Raw genomic sequence first — 19,895 nt, 5'->3', positions numbered from 1 at the left:
GTAATAACAAAAAGTAGAAGACAGCCGTTCTCTTTTGCCATCCCAATCAAACACTGCCTGCCACCGCGGGGGGGACGACCCTCACAAATTTATTCAGTCTCTCCCCTCCCCGTTTATTATGCTCGGGTTGTTTTCCAGACTTGCTGCGCCACGAACCGCGCGAGTTTTTAACAGGAGAGAGGGAGCCTCGTTTCTTCTCTTCTTGTTAAAAAGGAGTACTTTGCTCTTCCAACCAAAGCAGCCAAGGTTTTATGGTCTCCTCTTCCTTCTTTCTCAAGAGATAAAGCACAAAAGCGCAGCAGGAGTCGGAGAGCGCAAACAAAAGGGACTTTTCCGAGCTGGAAGGAACATTGCCCGGGTCCTCTTGCAGCTCCTTCCTCGACCGCGAAACGTCAACCTGGTTTCTTTTTCTCATAAATAGGACGCGGAGGGTTGAGAAAACTACATGTCCCAGCATCCCTCGGGTGGGGGGGGGGGACCTAGTGCCATTAGGGATGAATGGTGTTGACGTTGGTAGAAATGGAAAGTCCTGGGCGTGTGAGTGCGCTGCGCTGCTGGGCTTCCAGTAGGAATTGCTAGGAAGTTTGGGGAGGCTCTGGGGGTCGTAATCTCTCTGCGCAAAAAAACCAAAACCCCTTCTTGCAAGCAACACACACACACACACACACACACAAAGGGAAGGCCTGCCTGAAGTCACTTTCTACAGGGAAAGAGTCCGTTTTCATCTTTACTTCCTGGTCAGAGAGTGGAGGAGGAGGAGCGCAAAAGAGAGAAGAATTAGCCAACGCTTGGAAAGCGCGTGAAAGGTGGGTTTCAGTCGCGCCTTTCGCTGGGTGCAGGGAGACAGGGGCGCGCCAGGCGAGCGCCCCGCTTTAATTCACCACCGCCTGGCTCTCCCCAATGCATGGCCGGGAGCGGCGCTTGCAGTTGCGGCTCTTGGAGTTCCTCTGCAGCGCTTGGTTAGCCGAGCAAGTCTGTCGCGCTGAAAAATAACAAAACTCGAAGCAGGCAAGGAACGGGTGGGAACCCTCTCCACGGGCTGGCAGAGCGAGCAGAAAGGCCTGCCAGCGCTGGTTCTCAGCGTGAGCACCTAGGTCTGGGTGTTATGTGAGTGCCCTGAACGGGTGAGCAACTTGTGACCCCCCCAATGTTATCGGACTACAGTTTCCATCATGTCTGACCAAGCTGGTAGGAGCTGATCGGAGCTAGAGTCCAGCATTTGGGCGGCCCCCGTTCCTCCACCCCTGGCCTTGGCTAGAAATGTGTTTGGATGGACTGGAGAGTAATCAATATTTTCCAGACCACCGTAAGATATAGGAAATAGACATGGGTTGAAACCAGGAAAGCTGGTTTCCCCGCTTTAAGGAAAATTCATGTTCCTTTGCCTTATATAACAATATTTCTCTTTTTCTGGGAGGTTACGCTCAGATGTTGTTGTTTAGTCATTTAGTCGTGTCCGACTCTTCGTGACTCCATGGACCAGAGCACACCAGGCACTCCTGTCTTCCACTGCCTACGCTCAGATACATTCCTCATTAGGAGAGACAACCTCTTAAGCTCCTCATGTCCTGAAACTAGAATAAACTTGTTCCAGGATTTGATTTCACTTCTTCAACCCCGTTTGACCCAAAAAAAGGCAATGCGACAACCATTAAAGGTAAAGGGACCCCTGACCGTTAGGTTCAGTCGTGGCCGACTCTGGGGTTGCGGCGCTCATTTCGCTTTATTGGCCGAGGGAGCCGGCGTTTGTCCACAGACAGCTTCCGGGTCATGTGGCTAGCATGACTAAGCCACTTCTGGTGAACCAGAGCAGCGCATGGAAACGCCGTTTACCTTCCTGCCAGAGCAATACCTATTTATCTACTTGCACTTTGATGTGCTTTTGAACTGCTAGGTTGGCAGGAGCAGGGACTGAGCAACGGGAGCTCACCCCGTTGTGGGGATTCGAACCGCTGACCTTCTGGCCGGCAAGTCCTAGGCTCTGTGGTTTAACCCACAGCGCTACCCGCGTCCCGTGACAACCATTATACTCCAACAAATCTAAACCCTGGTTCGATCAGGAATGCCTCGCTATGAAGCGCACTTTGTTGGGAAAATACAGGAACTCTTTATCAAGGGAAACTTCCTTCCATCTACATACACTGTAGACAGGGCTGGCCCATCCATAAGGTCAGATGAGGCGATCACCTAGGGCAACAGGGTACCCAGGGCAGGGGCGAAACTAAGCTTTACTTCACCCTGGTCAAAGACCCAGTTTGGCACCCCCCTCATGTGCATTTGTGTACACACATGCACAGTCTGGGAGCCTCAATGGCACCCTTCTGGAGGCGTCACCCGGGGCAAAAAACCTGGCTGGCCCCCCACCCCCATAGCTACAGCTCTATCCGATGCATGAGTTCCTGCTGCCAATCTTTCTTCCAACCCCCCCCCCCGCCCCGTTCCCGATGTCAATCTTCACTCACCTGTTTTTTCCTGGCAGGGAGGGGGGCACTCCATTTTGGGGTTTGCTTCAGGTGCCAAAATGTATTGGGCCGGCGTTGATTGCAGAATATAATATGCCATTGAGACAGGGCTGGGGCTCTGCGAGAGTGTTATTCATCAAATGCTGCATTCTGAAATTTAACATTATGCCTTCAGATTGTTCTGGTTCAAGAATTACCTTGGTTTTTTCAAAATCCAGTAAGTTAGCTATACAACAAACATTATGATACATACAGAGACATACACATGCGTCCTCTGGTGACTGACCTAGTCAGCTCCACTATTTCATGGTACAAGTGCCACCTGCAAGAAAAATTTAGGAAGAGGAATAACAGGTGGACACATACACTTGTAGGACTTTCCGTATTGTTCTAAACAGTGTTAGAAGCTGTGAGCCCCAAATCTGAGCATTTTACTCCAGTATACCTGAAGGAGCGTCTCCACCCCCATCGTTCTGCCCGTACGCTGAGGTCCAGCGCCGAGGGCCTTCTAGTGGCTCCCTCATTGTGAGAAGCAAAGCTACAGGGAACCAGGCAGAGGGCCTTCTCGGTAGTGGCACCCATCCTGTGGAACGCCCTCCCATCAGATGTCAAAGCGATAAACAACTACCTGACATTCAGAAGACATCTTAAGGCAGCCCTGTTCAGGGACGTTTTTAACGTGTGATATTTTAGTGTATTTTTGGTTTCTATGGAAGCCGCCCAGAGTGGCTGGGGAGGCCCAGCCAGATGGGCGGGGTATAAATAATAAATTATTATTATTATTATTATTATTATTATTATTATTATTATTACTGTAATGCAGAAAAGAAGGGGTAGCAATTCTGGAGAGTAGGGATGAGAAGAAGGTGTTCTTTCCCCTTTCTTTCTCCCTGAAATATAGTGTTTAGTGTATCCAGGGTGTACGTCTCCTGGATACAACCCTACACCCTACCCCAAGGATGCCTATTGTAAACCGGCAGAACTTGGCAGAGGCCAATTTGCCCTCTCTCCTTCCTTCCATTTTCTCCCCTCCCTACAACTAACATCTAATATCCCATATCTCGTGTGTTGTCAGCCATTAACTGGTTAACTCACTGTGGTTGCTTCCGCCTTGTTTCCTCACTTTTTACATACCATCCACATAAAGCTGTCATTCAATCAAGGGCATCCTATATTTGCTTTGCAGTTCTTCCTTCTCTTCTCAAATCAAAGTCCAACTTCTCCCTCCCTCCCCGCCCTGAAGAATTGAATAGTAGGGTTTTGTTTTGACAGGGACAATGTATTCTCAGGCAGGTGAGTCCGTCGCAGCTCAACCCAAATTCCCTATAACGTTTTCAGTGGGTGTCACTTTATGGTTTAAAATATATATTAAAACATTAGCTACATACCACCTAAAATGTAGGAATGTTATAGTGCAATAATATTATAATTCTCTTTGGTCACAGACAAATTTGTATGCTGTTTTTATTGTTTTCTTATATTTTAATGTTCTATTGCAGGGTTTCCCAAACTTGGGTCTCCAGCTGTTTTTGGACTACAATTCCCATCATCCCTAGCTACCAGGACCAGTGGTCAGGGATGATGTGAGTTGTAGTCCAAAAAGAGCTGGAGACCCAAGTTTGGGAAACCCTGTTCTGTTGCTAATAAGTTGCCCAGAGAGCATTGCTATTGGGTGGCCTATACAAATAAATAAATATACAGGAAAAGTGATTTGAGCTCAGTTTCTTTATTTATTTTGTAATTAATAAGAGTTGGACAATGGCTACTTAACAGGTCGAGGAAAGGAAAATGGCTTACCTTGGTTGGTCTTCCACAATGGGGCTTTTCCTAGTTTGGGAAATAGCAAGTGCCCAAGTAGGAACCTAGGCTTCAGGCAAATTCATGGTACTCTCCGCAGTGCCCTCTAACTCAGTTGTGGGTGTGGACAGACACCAAATGTGGGGTGGGTACATCAGCAACTCCTCATAACCTGGGTCTTTGCCACCCCAAGCTAGTCTTCCCCCTCAACCTGAAGGACCAAGCTGGCAGTGTGGGCTCTGGAAGACCATGCCCTCAGAGCCAATGTGCTGCAGTGAGTGGAATATTCCACCTGGAATAAACCATGAAATGTAACAGGGTAATCATAATACAGTGGTACCACGGGTTAAGTACTTAATTCATTCCGGAGGTCCGTTCTTAACTTGAAACTGTTCTTAACCTGAAGCACCACTTTAGCTAATGGGGCCTCCCGCTGCTGCCGCGCCACTGGAGCACGATTTCTGTTCTCATCCTGAAGCAAAGTTCTTAACCCGAGGTACTATTTCTGGGTTAGCGGAGTCTGTAACCTGAAGCGTATGTAACCTGAAGCGTATGTAACCCGAGGTACCACTGTAATAATTTTATTATTTATACCCTGCCCATCTGGCTGCTTTTCCCCAGCCACTCTGGGCGGCTTACAGCTCATAAAAAATGGTAAATCAAAATAAATAATTCCTGATACAGGGTTGGCTTCAGATGTCTTCTAAAAGTCAGATAGTTGCTTATTTCCTTGACATATGAGGGCGTTCCACAGGGCGGGTGCCACTACCGAGAAGGTCCTCTGCCTGGTTCCCTGTAACCTCATTTCTGAGAAGTGAGTAATCCTGGGAAGTCAGAAGGTGAAACGGAATAAAGCTCCTTGAGGGAAGGACAGGATAAAATTGTGAACAATAGGGCTGGCTTTGCCACTGGCTACTATTTTGTTGGGTTTATTTAAGATATTTTCAGCCCACCTTTCAGCCAAAGGCTGCCCAACATACCATACAAAAATAACAAAACAATAGAAATAAAACAACAATAAATATTAATCTGTTTGAAGCTGTGGTTTGTAGCAATCTACTGGATGTGCAGTGTGATACCTCCTCTGCATGGAACTGTAAAAGCTTCTTGAATATATAGGGACTCTGGTTTTATTTATTTTTTTATTATCTATCATATTTATGTCCCACCTTTCCTTTAGGGAGCTAAAGGTGGTGTATATGGTTCTCTTTTGCCCTGTTTTGTCCTCACAATAACACTGTGAGGTTTTAAGTAAGTTGTAACTCAAAATCACCTGATAATTGCACAACAGCCAGTCATTTTTCTCTGTGGCCCATACAGGCTTCCCTGGAAAAGAGAAGCTGATAACACACTGGAAGATGACTCTTCAGCCCCCAAATACGGACGATATCTCACCCAATACTCTACAAAATGAAACGGAAGAAACCATAGAGGATTCCTTGTTGGAAAAGCCCTTGGAGTCTGACAGAGTTCTGCTGAAAATGGAGCCCAGTGACCCTTCGGGATGCGACACAAGGCTTTCCCCAGGTTCATTTAGCATATCTGGCAGTTCTGAAGATAAAGATGTGGTAAACCCATTAGGTGAAAGGACTGGGTGTGTAGCCCAAGTTACCCGGCAATATTCTCTCACAGAAGAGGAATACAATTTGCTCAACACTACTCCAGAACAAAAAATGAGCTCAGAGGACCAGCAGAGCCTTCACTCCTTGGAACAAGCTGAGGGAAGAACAGAGGACTTAGATTCTGATGGAAATCTCCTGAAAATAGAGACAGGTGGTCCTCCAGGATGTAATATATTGCCTTCCTCAGGCACAGATAGTTTATCAGACAGTTTTGCACCCGAAGATGCGGTAGGTTCCTTAGATGAAAGGGCTGAATGCTCAACCCAAGTTTGCCTACAAGATTCTCCAATGGAAGAGAAGAACAGTTCGCCCGAAACCATCCCTCAGGAAAAAGTGAGTTCACAGAGCCAGCAAAGGGAGCACTCCTTGGAGGACCCTCATGATGCAAAAGAGAATCTGTTGGACAAGGAAAGAGAAACAGTTGTTGAAAAGCCTGAAGGCCCTGGGTTGGAAAGATCTTTGACTGAAGGTAAGACTGTCGTAACAATTCCATGGTAACTAACTTTGACTGCATACACATAGGAAAGAGACCAGTCTAAAATTCTGCGCCAAAGAAACAGATCAGGACCAGCGGGTTTAAATTAAGCACCTGGAATAAAGGACATAAAAGTATAAAACTGATTCTTGTTCCATGATTATTTTTTAAAAGTTGCTCCAGCATGGAATGTGTGATGATTGGTGTGTTGTTGTTTGTTTGTTTGTTATTAAAGTGGAAGAGGATAAAGCTCATGTATTTTAAACAGGCAGTTAGCTGTTAGAATAAGAGGTCAGAGGAATAGACTAGAAGGAAATACATACCACTCCTGACCTGACTTTTGGTAATCTTGTTCTGTGGATTTGATTTAAATCAAATCGATTTGATTCATGATTTAAATCACTAGTCAGTAAGACTTGATTTAAATCTTTTTCTTTTTTTTTACAGAAAGACTCATTCTTGCTGGTATAATCTTAGTATTTACAACCAGATGAAGGTTTCATTTTTGGAATAAGAAATTTTCAGAGTAGTTTTTACAGTTATATCAAAAATTACTGATTTGTTTATACTATTAGAAATACATTGACAGACGATTATGAAATTATTGTGAGGTTTAATAAGTTAACTTTATATTTGGACAACTTTTCTGCTGTAATTTATTGGAAGGAGAAAATAATTATTTCCTTAATAACAATTTAAACAATTTATTTAACTGAAACAATAACATTATAGCGTATGTATCCATGTCTGTTAACTGATGTGGTTAAATGATTTTTTAATATAAAAAAAACTTAGACTGAATTTTATCACACATGAAAAACTTAAAACAAATCCTTATTTCCTGATAAATAGCATTTGGACTATAATGTAACTGAAATAGAAAAGTATCTTTAGAAAGATTTTTCCTCCGAAAGCATTTTATTCTAAAAATCCAATTTAAATAACAAAATCCGATTTAAATTTTAAAAAATCAGATTTTTTTTTTTTTTAAAAAGCATTGATTTTTATCCACCCTGTTTCAGGCTTTTGCCTGCAACCATGAGGCCAAAATATCCATGAGTTATATCCAACATGACCACCCCACTTGCAGAACAGATTTCTGCTTGCTCACTTACTTATTTATAAAAAATATTTATATACAACTATATCACAAAAATGTATCAAAAGTGGTTTGTAGCAATTAAGGTAAAACCATACAATAAAAGCACAAAGAGTTAAAAACAATCAGGTTAAAAACAGAGATCAGTAGCCCATTGTATGGGGATTGTATTCTTGATTGCCTACATAGGCCTGGCAGAATAGAAAATTTTTCAGCAAGCGTTTAAAAGCTGGCACAGATGCTGCTGAAATTCAGTTGTGAGAGTGGAATATGGCTTGTGCCATGTTGAGTGTAACCCTTGCTCTTTTGAAATAAGAATGAAAGTTATGCATGTCCGTATTGCCACCTTTGGTCGGGCAAAATAAAGGGCAGGTTGGGCAAAAATACGGAACAGGGATTGTGCGGGGCTAAAAATTACTTTACCTGGTGCAGAAATGACATTTAAGTGCAAGATGGAAAGTGGGGGGGGGGGGGAGAGAGGTGTGCTACGAGAGTGTAGTTAAAAGCATTGCCACATTGGAAACGAAACTTACGCCCTACATAAATCTCATTTTCCAAAATACCAGAGAGCAAGAATTTGAGCTGACTCACCACCACATTTATAAGAAGGGAGCTTTCGGGGCAAGCGCCCTCACGTTTTAGCTGGTACACTACGTGATTTCTTTTTCTTCTGGTCTTGCTTTTGGGCCGGCTGGCCTTCTTCCTTGCTGCTATTTCTGGTAACTCTGATGTGCTTCTCAGGGCACACAGGTTGCAAAGGAGAGGCTGAGCCCTGCGCAGAAGAGGCAAGCCACCGGAGCGCAAGAGAACGACCGATGGAGCAGCCGGGTAATGGTGAGAAACCCTTTGTCCTCTACATAGCAACAAAGCTGATCAAATGAATTTTAATTAAGAAATGACAAAAAAGGAAATTAAATTAAATTAAATCAAATGGGCTTGTTACTCCAGTTCTTAGTATCCGAAACTGTCTATTCCTTTTCAGCCAGGGTTTCTTGTGTAAGAAAGGGCTGGGGCATCTCTGTCCCACTGGCCGAATGTGATCGTCCAGACCCATCCCTTCTCTCTCTCTGGCCCTTGGGACCCCAGGCCACGTGCTTAGGGAAGTTTGTAGTGACTGATGTTTTAATGTATTTTTAATCCTTTGTTGGAAGCTGTCCAGAATGGCTGGGGAAACCCAGCCAGACGGGTGGGGTATAAATATCATCATCATCATCATCCTATACCCTGCCCTATACCCTCCCCAGTGCTTCTGCCCAGGCAGCAGCAGTGATGGCATGGTGGGTCTGCCATGTCCACCTAACCTTTGGTCAGTTGCGTTGCTACTTACCAGGAGGGAGAGAGAGGAGGATGGAGGTGAGGCTGGCAAAGTGCAAACTCGGCTGCAGAAACCCTGGGTTGGCTTGGCTGTTTTGCTTGCAACATTCCCACCTCACCAAGACCTCTCCTCTCTCCTTCCCTCTACCTCCTAGTAAGCAGCAGCAACATGACCGATCAGAGGTCAGGTGAGCTTTCATGCGGCTAGAACATGGGTAGGCAAACTAAGGCCCGGGGGCCGGATCCGGCCCAATCGCCTTCTAAATCCAGCCTGTGGATGGTCTGGGAATCAGCGTGCTCTTACATGAGTAGAATGTGTCCTTTTATTTAAAATGCATCTCTGGGTTATTTGTGGGGCATAGGAATTCATTCATCCCCCCCCAAAAAAATAGTCCAGCCCCCCACAAGGTCTGAGGGTCAGTGGACTGGCCCCCTGCTGAAAAAGTTTGCTGACCCCGGGCTAGAAAAATAAGAGCCACAGACATTGCCCTGCTCATTTTATTGCTGACTCCGCTCCCCAGTTTTCTCTCTGGCCCTGCCCACCACTTGCATGTGGCCCCTGGGAAGCTGGCCATGGGGCAGAGCTGATGTTTGACGGCAACTTTGCTGCCAACGGAGCCTGGTGTGTGTGTGTCAGGAGGTGGCAGCCCCCCTTTGGAGTATGAAATATTTTCAGTACAAGGTGAAGCTAGTCTATGCCATCCACCGTGTGTTACCCTGAGTCTATTGCCATGTGGACTGAATGAGTTTTATTGATTTTAAAATAAAGCTTTTTATTGATTTTCACAGTGCAACAGACAACAATTTGATTGATAGCATTTTTTTATCCTGCTCTTCAGCTGGGGAGAGGGGAGGGAGACTTCCTTGAGTGAGTTACAAATATCAGTGATGATAAGGCATTTTGTGGTATATCGGGCTCCTTTCTGAATCACGTTTTTCTGTCTTTCATGGTCTTCAGGTTTTGTGTCTCATGGGTTTGCTCTGGGAGCTGCGGTGCTTTTGGCTGCTGTTTTTATAAGCGCCTTTGGCTATCTCACTTCTCCCCCCCTGAATGTGCCCAAAAACCCAGTTGTGGAGGCCTTCCTGTCAAGATTTGAACCTCTGAAGGAGAGCTTCCCGGGTCAGAGACCTTACCTGTGGGTCCGGGTCCGGAAAGTCCTACAGAAACACCTCAATTCTTCCCACCACACGGAGCCAGCTATCTTACTCCTTGCCTCTGCGCAGGAAGGCAAAGCAACCTTGAAGTGTCTGAGCTCCCAGATTGCAGATACCTACTCCTCATCCCTCGGCGGCAGCACAGTCCAGGTGGATGGAGCCTCGAAATCCACTCTCAGCAGCGACAGGGCCAAGCTGGCTGTCGACGAGGAGCTCACCTCTGGCTTCCACAGAGGGGGGAGGGCGGCCGTGGTGCATCAGTTTGAGTCTCTGCCTGCAGCTTCCACCTTGATCTTTTACAAGTACTGCGACCACGAGAGCGCAGCTTTCAGAGACATGGCGCTGATTTTGACAGTCTTGCTGGAGGATGAGAACCTGGAGCCTAATGTTGGCCTGCAGACTATGGAGGAAAACGTGCGGGACTTCCTCTGGGCCAAGTTCACGAACTCAGACATGCCCACATCCTACAACCACATGGACACGGACAAACTGAGTGGATTGTGGAGTCGCATATCTCACCTGGTCCTCCCAGTCTACCCAGTACAAGCCATAGACGATGCTGGTTGCCCTTTGCAAGCCAGAGCCCAGGGCTGAACAAGGCTTGTTTCAGAGGAAAGCCAAAAAGCTCTGAAGGATTTGCACCAATCAAGGAAACTTGTTTTTCCCCTATGTGACTGTGTGAGCCAAGCAAGGGTCTAGAAGCATTAATGAGGAGCTGGCTGATTTTATATCAATAATGCATTTTGATGTTGGTATTGATTGACAAAATGAGAAGTATATTAACTGTGCTACTTCTGTAGCCGTTTCAGCATTTGTGATGCAATCAAAGGACATTTTAAAAAAATACTAATGGACAGGTGGGTGGTATTTATCTCTTGCACGTTGCACATCCAGAATGTTTTTTGCCACTGGAGGAAAACAGAATGAATGCAGAGACCCAGGAAATTGCCCTTAGCAAACTCTGCCCTTGTTAAAAGTTAGTTTTGATACAGCAGTGTGCCTAAGTTTTCCGTTATATTGATTAAATCCTCATGTGCAGGGGTGGGGAATATACTCAGTAACATGTATCTGAAATTTGGAAGGCCCTGGTTAGCATCTTCTATTAACTCTAAACAAGCAAAGAAAAAACAATGAATACTACATCTGTGACCAGCCGTAAAACAGGGAAGGCCGCCTTTCCCTGCAGTATATATCAGCACAGGATCATTCTGTGTGTCTTATTTGGTGCTGACACTAAATCAAAAGCATAGAAAGAATACTATAAATACATAGAAGAAGCAAATGGTGTGGCCTCAATATGGTTCACGTCTGTTGTACTGATAGGGGGGAGACCAGTCCAGGTTAAACTCAGGGTACGGGGGTTCACACAGTTGAATGCAATAAATCAGAAAACTCCTGAAGAATGATGCAACCTTACACTTGGGTGTGCCTTAGCCAGTTGCACAAATTTCTTTCTTAGGTAGTGAGATGAGTGTAAAAGCAAGTCACGTATGTAAGAAGCGGAGAGCATGGGTAGCTAGGGAGGGAAATGTTGTTGTTTTTTCAATTTAACTTGATAACCTAGCAGTGATCATATCCCCAGACAGTATTGCAAGGCTACATAGAAACCACAGGAGGCAGATAAATGCAGTTGTCATTTCCCCATGTGAAACTGCATAGCATTTCCATTGAATAATACATTTTTTAGAGACAAAGCTAGTCTGGATGAAAGAGGTAAATGCTGGAAGCAGAAATGGTAAGTGGAGTCACAAGCGGGAGAAGGAAATTATTGGAAGAATTTTATTTTTTTTAAAAAAGGACTATGTTTTTGTATAGGAGAATCTCTCAGGAAGGCAAATCTGTTCCAAAGTAACAGAGAACAAACTTCATGCCAAAAGAAGTGTCTCCTTTTTTTTAATCCTAATGGATATTTGCTGGTGATTTGGTAGAATCCTGAGAGCCAGTGTGGTGTAATGGTTAAGAGCTTTAGTCTCGTAATCTGGGGAACCGGGTTCACATCTCCGCTCCTCCACATGCAGCTGCTGGGTGACCTTGGGCTAGTCACACTTCTCTGAAGTCTCTCAGCCTCACTCACCTCACAGAGTGTTGTTGTGGGGGAGGAAGGGAAAGGAGAATGTTAGCCGCTTTGAGACTCCTTTGGGGTAGTGATAAAGCGGGGTATCAAATCCAAACTCCCCCCCTCCTCCTCCAGTATCCAATACGCTTGTTCCGCGAGCTCAAGAATTCCTGTTTGCACAGTGGAACTCTCCCACTTTCTCCCCGCGTGTGCCCTGCATCCTCCCAAAATCTGCTCTGGAGGGTGGGTGGGGGACCCTTGAACAGATTCAGGGGGTGCATGAGGAGAGGGAAGAGAAGTTCTGTCAAACAGCCCAAAGTCCTTGTGCTGATGGAACTAGTTCATTGAATACCACCTGCTATAGTTACATGGCAGGTGCCAGCTGGTTCCGTAGCTTGAGTTCCATCAGCACCCACCATTCAATCATATTCCATCCCTGTATTAACTGCTACATTAATTGTTTCACATTTGCGCTTGCAGTGCCATCCTACGTATATCTACTCAGAAGCAAGTCCCAGTATATTCAGTGGAGCTTATTTCCAGGAAAGGACGCATAAGACAGAAAACTTTCTTTCCTTCTGTTACCTGGCTTTGTCTCCTGGGAAACAAAGGGCAGTATTAGGCATACCCAGAGTAACCCATGGGAATTTCTGAACACGGCTAACTTAAGTTCATTAATTTCAGTGAGTGTAACTTGGTTGGATACAACCCGACTAATGTCTCCTCGCTTGCAGTAGAAAGGAAAACCATCACAAATCATTAAGACTGTGCATGCTGCTTTCTTTAAAGGTTCATATAGCTTGAATCCAGCTGTTTTGTGTCTCCAATCAGAAGGCAAGTTTTGTGTCTCTCTGTTCAGAAGGCAAGTTCAGGTTCTTGGCTGCCAAGCCAAGAACAACTCACCTAGATTATTTTTGATTTGAAGTCGAACATGGAATTGCAGTCTGAAGGAGCCACACTTGAGAATAGCATTGCCAACCTAACAGGAGTTTGAACTGTAGCAATGAGCACATCCATCTTATAAAAAACTTTGCCTTCTGATTTCTGCAAATCAAGTTGCTGCTAAAGGCACAAAAGTTTTGATCGGTTAGCAACACTACTGGACAGCAAATAAAGAAGTGCAATTAATTTGTCATTTTAAGTAACACTGAAAATCTAGTCAAATAAATATGAGCTAATAAAGGATAAGAATGAAGTGCATTAAAAATATTTTTGATCTTTGTGTGAAATAAAAGTCAAAGTGGAAGTTATCACATATTACTAGTGACACTTGGGTATTGTCCACAGTTTACCGTGTGTTTGCAGCAGTTTGTGTTCCCATTTCATTTGCATACATGACGTTACCCTCAGACAACACCATTCTCATTGCTTTCCCCCTGTAAATTTAGGCTTACTCAATATGAGGATAATCCAAGAAGTTGGAGGAAACCAGGCTCCACTCCTGCCAATCAGCTGAGTCTACACAGTGACATCAGCTGATGAACAGGCATGGGGTTTTGGGGGTGGGGATGTGGTTTTGCAGGCTGGAAGCTCTGCAATCCTGCCCTGTGCTGGCCAGAAGCAAAAGAGGACAGATTTCCTGATCCTTAAATAATTGTGCAGAAAAAGGCATTTATGTTTAGCTGTTCTCACCTACTGAAAGTCCCTCTTCCCCAGAGCCGTGAAAGATAGAGGAAGAACCCTCTCTGCCCTTCTTTCCACTTGTTGCTCGGCGCAAAAAGTCACTGCAGTTTTTAAAGTTTTATTTTCCAAAGTCTGAGTGTCAAGCGCATGGCAAAATTTGCAAGAAATATACATTATTCCCTCTATAGGATAAGGTAGTTTCTACATGCCTTCATGCCCAGTGCTTTTTTTTTTCCTGGTGGTACTTGAGGGTATGCAAAAAAATGTCAAAAGTGTGGCACTTTCTGGTGAATACAGGCACCTTTTTGTTAGCAATTCATGCCTCCGATGCTGCAGATGTGATTGGTGTAATTCACATGCCTGTCTGGGAGAGTGTGGGAACGGAGGACAGTCTTATCTCTTCCGCTATGTGTAGTGTTGCACTGTACTTTTGCTGTTGGCCTGCCTGTTCTCTGAAAGCTGGGGGTTAGCCTCCTCTTCAAATGGTGTAGTGGCCAAGCCACACTATTCTCAAGTACATACATACAGGACACATAGAAATCGCACACAGAGACGGACGGACGGATGGACAGGAAGACACTTTTAGCAGAGGTGGGGGGTATAAAAGTAAACACACTCAGCAGAGAAGACCACATTGCTGGGTCAGGAAGAGAGGAACATCATCATCATCATCATCATTATTATTATTATTACAATGGGGAGGAACTCACATCATCTGCTGTGTGTGCTTTTCTGACCTCTTTCCTCTGAGCATACGTGTACCTGCCTGCCTATAGGTACGAGTGGACCATGTGTATCTGTGAGTTGAGTGCATCAGATTGTCTTACATAAACACGGTCTTAACAGTGAGTCTGTAAGTGACTGTGGAGGCCAATTCTGGATCCACACATCCTTCCACAGTGGGGACATAGGTTTCTGGGTAGGAGTTGATCACAGTGTGGATTTGCCAAGCGTGCCTTCCTCTTAGCATGTTTCTCCCTTTCGTCCTGAGTTCAAGTGTCTTCAAAGCCCATGACACCTTTGGTAAAGGTTGTTCTCCAATTGGAGCCCTCGCAGGACAGTGTTTCCCAATTGTCGGCGTCTATACTACATTTTTTTAGATTTGCCTTGAGAGAGTCTTTGAACCTCTTTTGTTGACCACCAGCATTACGCTTTCCATTTTTAAGTTTGGAATAGAGTAGTTGCTTTGGAGGACGATAATCAGGCATCCGCGCGACATGACCTGTCCAACAAAGTTGATATTGAAGAAAGTCCGTTGAGGACTTATTGGATCATTCTTTGTCTAGCTCCTCTCCTTTGACCTTACTGCCTTGGGTGACCCTGCTGGGAGTAAGAGACTCCTGATGGCTTCACTCACAAGGGTCATAGGAACATGCAAGCCCATTCACCACAACAAGGTGATGATCCAGCGAGTGAGCCTGTATGTATACATTGATTAGTGACAGAGCACAGGAGATGTGTAGCAGATGGCACCTCATATTTTGCCATTTAACAGAGGACTTAAGCCTCCAAATAAAGCCAGAGGAAAGCCGTTTTGTAACCAGTTGTAAACTTGTGCTCTTTCCCCAAGGAAATGTTTTGAGAGACAACAATGTTATCTCGGAGCCTGTGTTGGAATTGCAACCAACTTTACTTGGCCTTGTTGACATGTAGGAATTCCTAGCAAAGATACAGTGACCTTGGAGTCTCAAATTTCAGCGGCATCGTGTGCAACACCAAAGTTCAGCACCAGCAGCCTCTCGTCTCCCATTCTACATCGTAGTTGTGGTGCCCCTGAGGCTCCGAACCAGTTGCACTCCCCTAAATCCACCTGTGAACCCCAAGGTCTCCATGGAGGCTGGTGGAGAAGGGAGAAGATTAATAGACCTGCCTGTCCTAAGATTAGAATGCTGGGAATGGAAATGAATGACGATGGACTGTTGACATTAATCCATCCTTACTTACTTTTACCTTTCTGTCCTGTTTTATAAATATACAACAATATGAACAAAAAGTCAAAAAATTATAATTTCCCATTTTCTTATCAAAGCGATGCCCTACTACAGTGGACGCCCGAGTTGCAAACGTGGTGTGTGCGGGAGGCCCGTTCACAACCTGCAGCGTTCACAACCTGCAGCCCCGCGTCTGCGCACGCGCAGGTTGCGATTTGGCGCTTCTGCACATGCCCAAAGCGCGATTTAGTGCTTCTGTGCATGCGTGAGTGCCAAAACCCGGAAGTAACACATCCCGGTACTTCCAGGTTTCGGCACATCCGTAACCCAAAAACGTGCAACCTGAAGTGTCTGTAACCCGAGGTATGACTGTATAGGCTCAACTTGCTTGAAATTAGCAGTCTTTTTGTCCCTGGGGAGTTTGAGGTACTGCTAGCCTCCCAGGTTCAGGGGAAAAGGGGTAGGAGAGCCTGATTAATGTGCGTTCTCTCCTCCTAGACCAGTGCTGCAATGGGGAGGAAAGCCCTTGCCAAATAGCATGCCTCTTAGAGAGGAAACAGCAAATAATGCTAAGACTGCAGTCTAAGAACGGCAGTCTCCCCACTGAGTTCACGGGGGCTTACTTCAATGACTGTTATTTTACAGTCATGTTATTTAATGACTGTTATTATTATCTGAAGAAGTGTGCATGCACACGAAAGCTCATACCAAGAACTAACTTAGTTGGTCTTTAAGGTGCTACTGGAAGGAAAAAAATTTTTTTGTTTTGACTATGGCAGACCAACACGGCTACCTATCTGTAACTGTTATTTTACAAGCATCTCAAACAGTTCCCACTTACAAAAGAGTAAAGGGAACCCCTTAGCCTGGATCACCCTTTCAGCAACAGCCAGATTTCCAGTACTTTGCGAAAGGCTGACACACACAACTTTTACATTCTCGCAAAGGTAAAGGATCCCTGACAGTTAAGTCCAGTCGCAAATGACTCTGGGGTTGCGGCGCTCATCTTGCTTTACTGGCCGACGGAGCTGACGTTTGTCTGCACACAGTTTTTCCAGGTAATGTGGCCAGCATGACTAAGCCGCTTCTGGAGAAACCAGAGCAGCGCACAGAAACGCCGTTTACCTTCCCGCTGGAGTGGTACCTATTTATCTACTTGCACTTTGATGTGCTTTCGAACTGCTAGGTTGGCGGGAGCTGGGACCGAGCAACGGGAGCTCACCCTGTTGCGGGGATTCGAACCGCGACCTTCCGATCGGCAAGCCCAAGCCTCAGTGGTGTAGGCCACAGCACCACCCGCATCCCTACATTCTTGTAATGTAACCATAATACCGCTCTACATGTAGCTTGCTCGTTGTAATGGAGTCCCCCCCCCCCTACACTGTTGTATGCTTTCCTATGCTTTTAAAATGAGTGAACATGCGTATTAAAAATGAGATCAAAACACAGCTTCTGCAGAGATCAACCCATCAAGCGAGCTGAAAAGCAGTCTGCTGCAAAGCAGGGATTGCATGCTTCCTTGCAGGCTCCCTGTACTCTGCTCCAGCCACTTGACTCCATTCCTATTTTTGTCCTTTGATTTGGACCTGTACCAAGCAGCTTGAACTGTTAAAGATATAACAGATCGAAGCTGCACAGGTGGCACCGCCATGCAACACAACGGAAATTCCTGTGGAGGTCAGGCCCCCATCCATCAACATGGGCTGTGCAGGCCTGCCCACAAGAGGGCGCCCTGCTCCTCTGCTTGAGAGCAAAAGAAAACTGCGTATTTCTGAATGAACAAATGAGAGCATCAGGAAGTAGAGAAACTCTGGTCTACAGTGGTACCTCGGGTTACATACGCCTCAGGTTACATACGCCTCAGGTTACAGACTCCGCTAACCCAGAAATAGTGCTCCAGGTTAAGAACTTTGCTTCAGGAAGAGAACAGAAATCGTGCTCTGGCGGCGCGGCGGCAGCGGGAGGCCCCATTAGCTAAAGTGGTGCTTCAGGTTAAGAACACTTTCAGGTTAAGTACGGACCTCCGGAACGAATTAAGTACTTAACCCGAGGTACCACTGTATTGCTATGGCATTTGCATGCTAGCATGTTTGGCTCTGAAAGGCTCCCATAGCTAATTAGGAAAATATTTTATTTTAACACAAAGATAAATCATGCTATTCCTGCCCCCCCTTTAAACCCTCGAACTCCTCCAACATCCCACTGCATTCAGTGGAGCTTCCACCCCACATCTTGTAATTTATGAGTGCGAATGCAACTCCACATGTTTTGCAAAACTGTATTTATTTATCTAAGTATGGCAGTAGCACTTTTCAGGGCAAACCCCTCCCAAGGTAGCCTACAAAAGAGAATAAAGTTCACATACATTGGTTGGCATCTGTCTGTCTCTAAAAAAAAAATTGACATTTTTTGGGGGGGAAATATAAAGATTAATATCAGATATCTTTTTACCAAAACTAAAAAGCTAAATAAAAACACACAGCAGAAATAGAGAAGAGAAGAAGAAGAAGAAGAAGAAGAAGAAGAAGAAGAAGAAGAAGAAGAAGGGGAGAAAGAGGGAAAGAAAAAGAAATCAACAAGAAAGATGTTAAGTAGTGGGTAGACATAGCAGACGACACAGCGATTCTTCAAAGCAGCTCTTTATTTTAAGCTGGAACAGAACTGAACTGAAGGGTTCAGCCAGCCTGCTTATATAGAGCTCCAGTACAACGTAACTGTAACAACTTTCTGTAACTATCCAATCACTGAACGTCACTTTCGATCCCTTATTTGCATATGTGGACCTGAACTGTCTACAGTATCCCCCTGCTGGCCCAGGGTGAGAACTTCAGTACATAACAAAAGAGAAAGAGAACTTCTGATTCTTCATCTGTCAGCTATCTATAGAAAATTATTCAACACATCTACTTCAAGATAACACCCAAGAAACCCAACTTCTATAAACCAACATTATCTTCAATCCTCAAAACCAGATATCATAAGTTCTGCGAGGAAGACTTCAGGCCTAGTGAAGAAGCGGCTCCTCCTCTTTGTGACCAGCACAACCCATGTGTGCACCCCCCCAGCTGAGAGGGAGGGAGGGAAGGAGGGAGGAAGGGGATGCCACCACTATTGCCCACCAAGGAGAGGCTCCGGCAACCGCCTCCTTTGCGAACAGAGCGCCACAGCCCTCAGGTCTGCCGTCCTTGTGGGGCAGCTTTGAGCCTCTTTGTCCCTCCCCTTGTTTCACCTGACTTCATGCAGTCTCCTCCATCGCACGTCAGACCACTGCGGCTTGGTTGGTGGTGAGGTTTTGGGCTGGTGCGGCCACCATCCTTGTCCCACTGTGCACATTTACGCCCCGGGCACCACCAACCCATGCTATGCAGCTGCCTAAGACGGTTGGATGGCGCCTTGAACGCCTCCTTCCTGCAACTCCTGCAGCCAAGCTGGTGCCAAACGTATTGCTCTGCTTTCCTTTGGGTCACATCAGCCAGGCCAAGAGTCTTGTCATCTGGGCAGCCCAGGATCTCCATACACACTGCCCAGGTTTGCGCCCAAGGGAGATCACTTCAGTGCTGCTAGCCCAATGGTTTGACTTCACCCTCGGAGGTGCACTCCATTGTCTTTTGAGACAGATGGATGCCAACAGCTGCCTCCGAGAATGAGTTCTCCATTGAACTACAACAGTCCCTGTGTTTGCCCATATCCATGAATCTGTCTAAAAGGTAAAGGTTAAGGGACCCCTGACCATTAGGTCCGGTCGCAGACGACTCTGGGGTTGTGCGCTTATCTCGCTCTATAGGCCGAGGGAGCTGGCATTTGTCCGCAGACAGCTTCCGGGTCATGTGGCCAGCACGGCTAAGCCACTTCTGGCAAAACCAGAGCAGTGCACAGAAATGCCATTTATCTTCCCGCTGAAGCGGTACCTATTTATCTACTTGCACTTTTGATGTGCTTTCGAACTGCTAGGTTGGCAGGAGCAGGGACCAAGCAACGGGAGCTCACCCCATCGCGGGGATTCAAACCACCGACCTTCCGATCGGCAAGCCCTAGGCTCTGTGGTTTAACCCACAGCGCCACGTGCGTCCCTACATGAACGTGTCTACTCCTTTGTAAAGTCACATAAGCTAGTGGACATTGTTGTATACTGAGGTGTAGCACGCTGTGGAGCCCCGTACAAGATGCTTCAAAAGACACAACCATTCCATGTTTATTTATTGAAATATTTCTGTACTTCTTTCCCTTTATAGCAGCAGCGGGTACCATCTGTGGTCCTCCCAGATGTTGTTGGCCTACATCTCCCACCATCCCTGACCATAGCCCATGCTGGCTGGGCATGATGGGGAGCTAACAAACTCATAGAAATGTAGAGTTGGAAA

The 19,895-nt window shown here is 45.7% G+C and overlaps 1 protein-coding gene across 3 annotated transcripts; it reads left to right on the top strand.

Moving 5' to 3' along the window:
• The first annotated feature begins 455 nt into the window (after nucleotides 1-455).
• On the top strand, nucleotides 456-13,235 carry TOR1AIP2 (torsin 1A interacting protein 2). 3 transcript variants are annotated; one of them, XM_083619761.1, is made up of 4 exons: nucleotides 456-806; nucleotides 5,580-6,350; nucleotides 8,197-8,289; nucleotides 9,728-13,235. In XM_083619761.1, exons 2-4 carry the CDS (start codon nucleotides 5,618-5,620, stop codon nucleotides 10,516-10,518), a joined length of 1,617 nt encoding a protein of 538 aa, XP_083475887.1. In that variant the 5' UTR covers nucleotides 456-806; nucleotides 5,580-5,617; the 3' UTR covers nucleotides 10,519-13,235. The 3 variants fall into 3 exon arrangements, with proteins under 3 accessions (XP_083475887.1, XP_083475889.1, XP_083475888.1); XM_083619763.1 differs by lacking the exon at nucleotides 456-806 and adding an exon at nucleotides 1,101-1,124; XM_083619762.1 differs by lacking the exon at nucleotides 456-806 and adding an exon at nucleotides 1,588-1,657.
• The last annotated feature ends 6,660 nt before the right edge of the window (nucleotides 13,236-19,895 follow it).

This window comes from Podarcis filfolensis (assembly GCF_964270895.1).
Source record: "Podarcis filfolensis genome assembly, chromosome: 6".
Classification (NCBI taxonomy): domain Eukaryota; kingdom Metazoa; phylum Chordata; class Lepidosauria; order Squamata; family Lacertidae; genus Podarcis; species Podarcis filfolensis.
This window is presented reverse-complemented; position numbering and strand designations above follow the sequence as displayed.

Coding starts and splice junctions, on each gene's coding strand:
- TOR1AIP2 (XM_083619761.1), top strand. CDS start 5,618: ATGACTCTTCAGCCCCCAAATACGGACGATATCTCACCCAATACTCTA. Junction 6,351..8,196: donor GGAAAGATCTTTGACTGAAG/GTAAGACTGTCG, acceptor TGTGCTTCTCAG/GGCACACAGGTTGCAAAGGA. Junction 8,290..9,727: donor GATGGAGCAGCCGGGTAATG/GTGAGAAACCCT, acceptor CATGGTCTTCAG/GTTTTGTGTCTCATGGGTTT.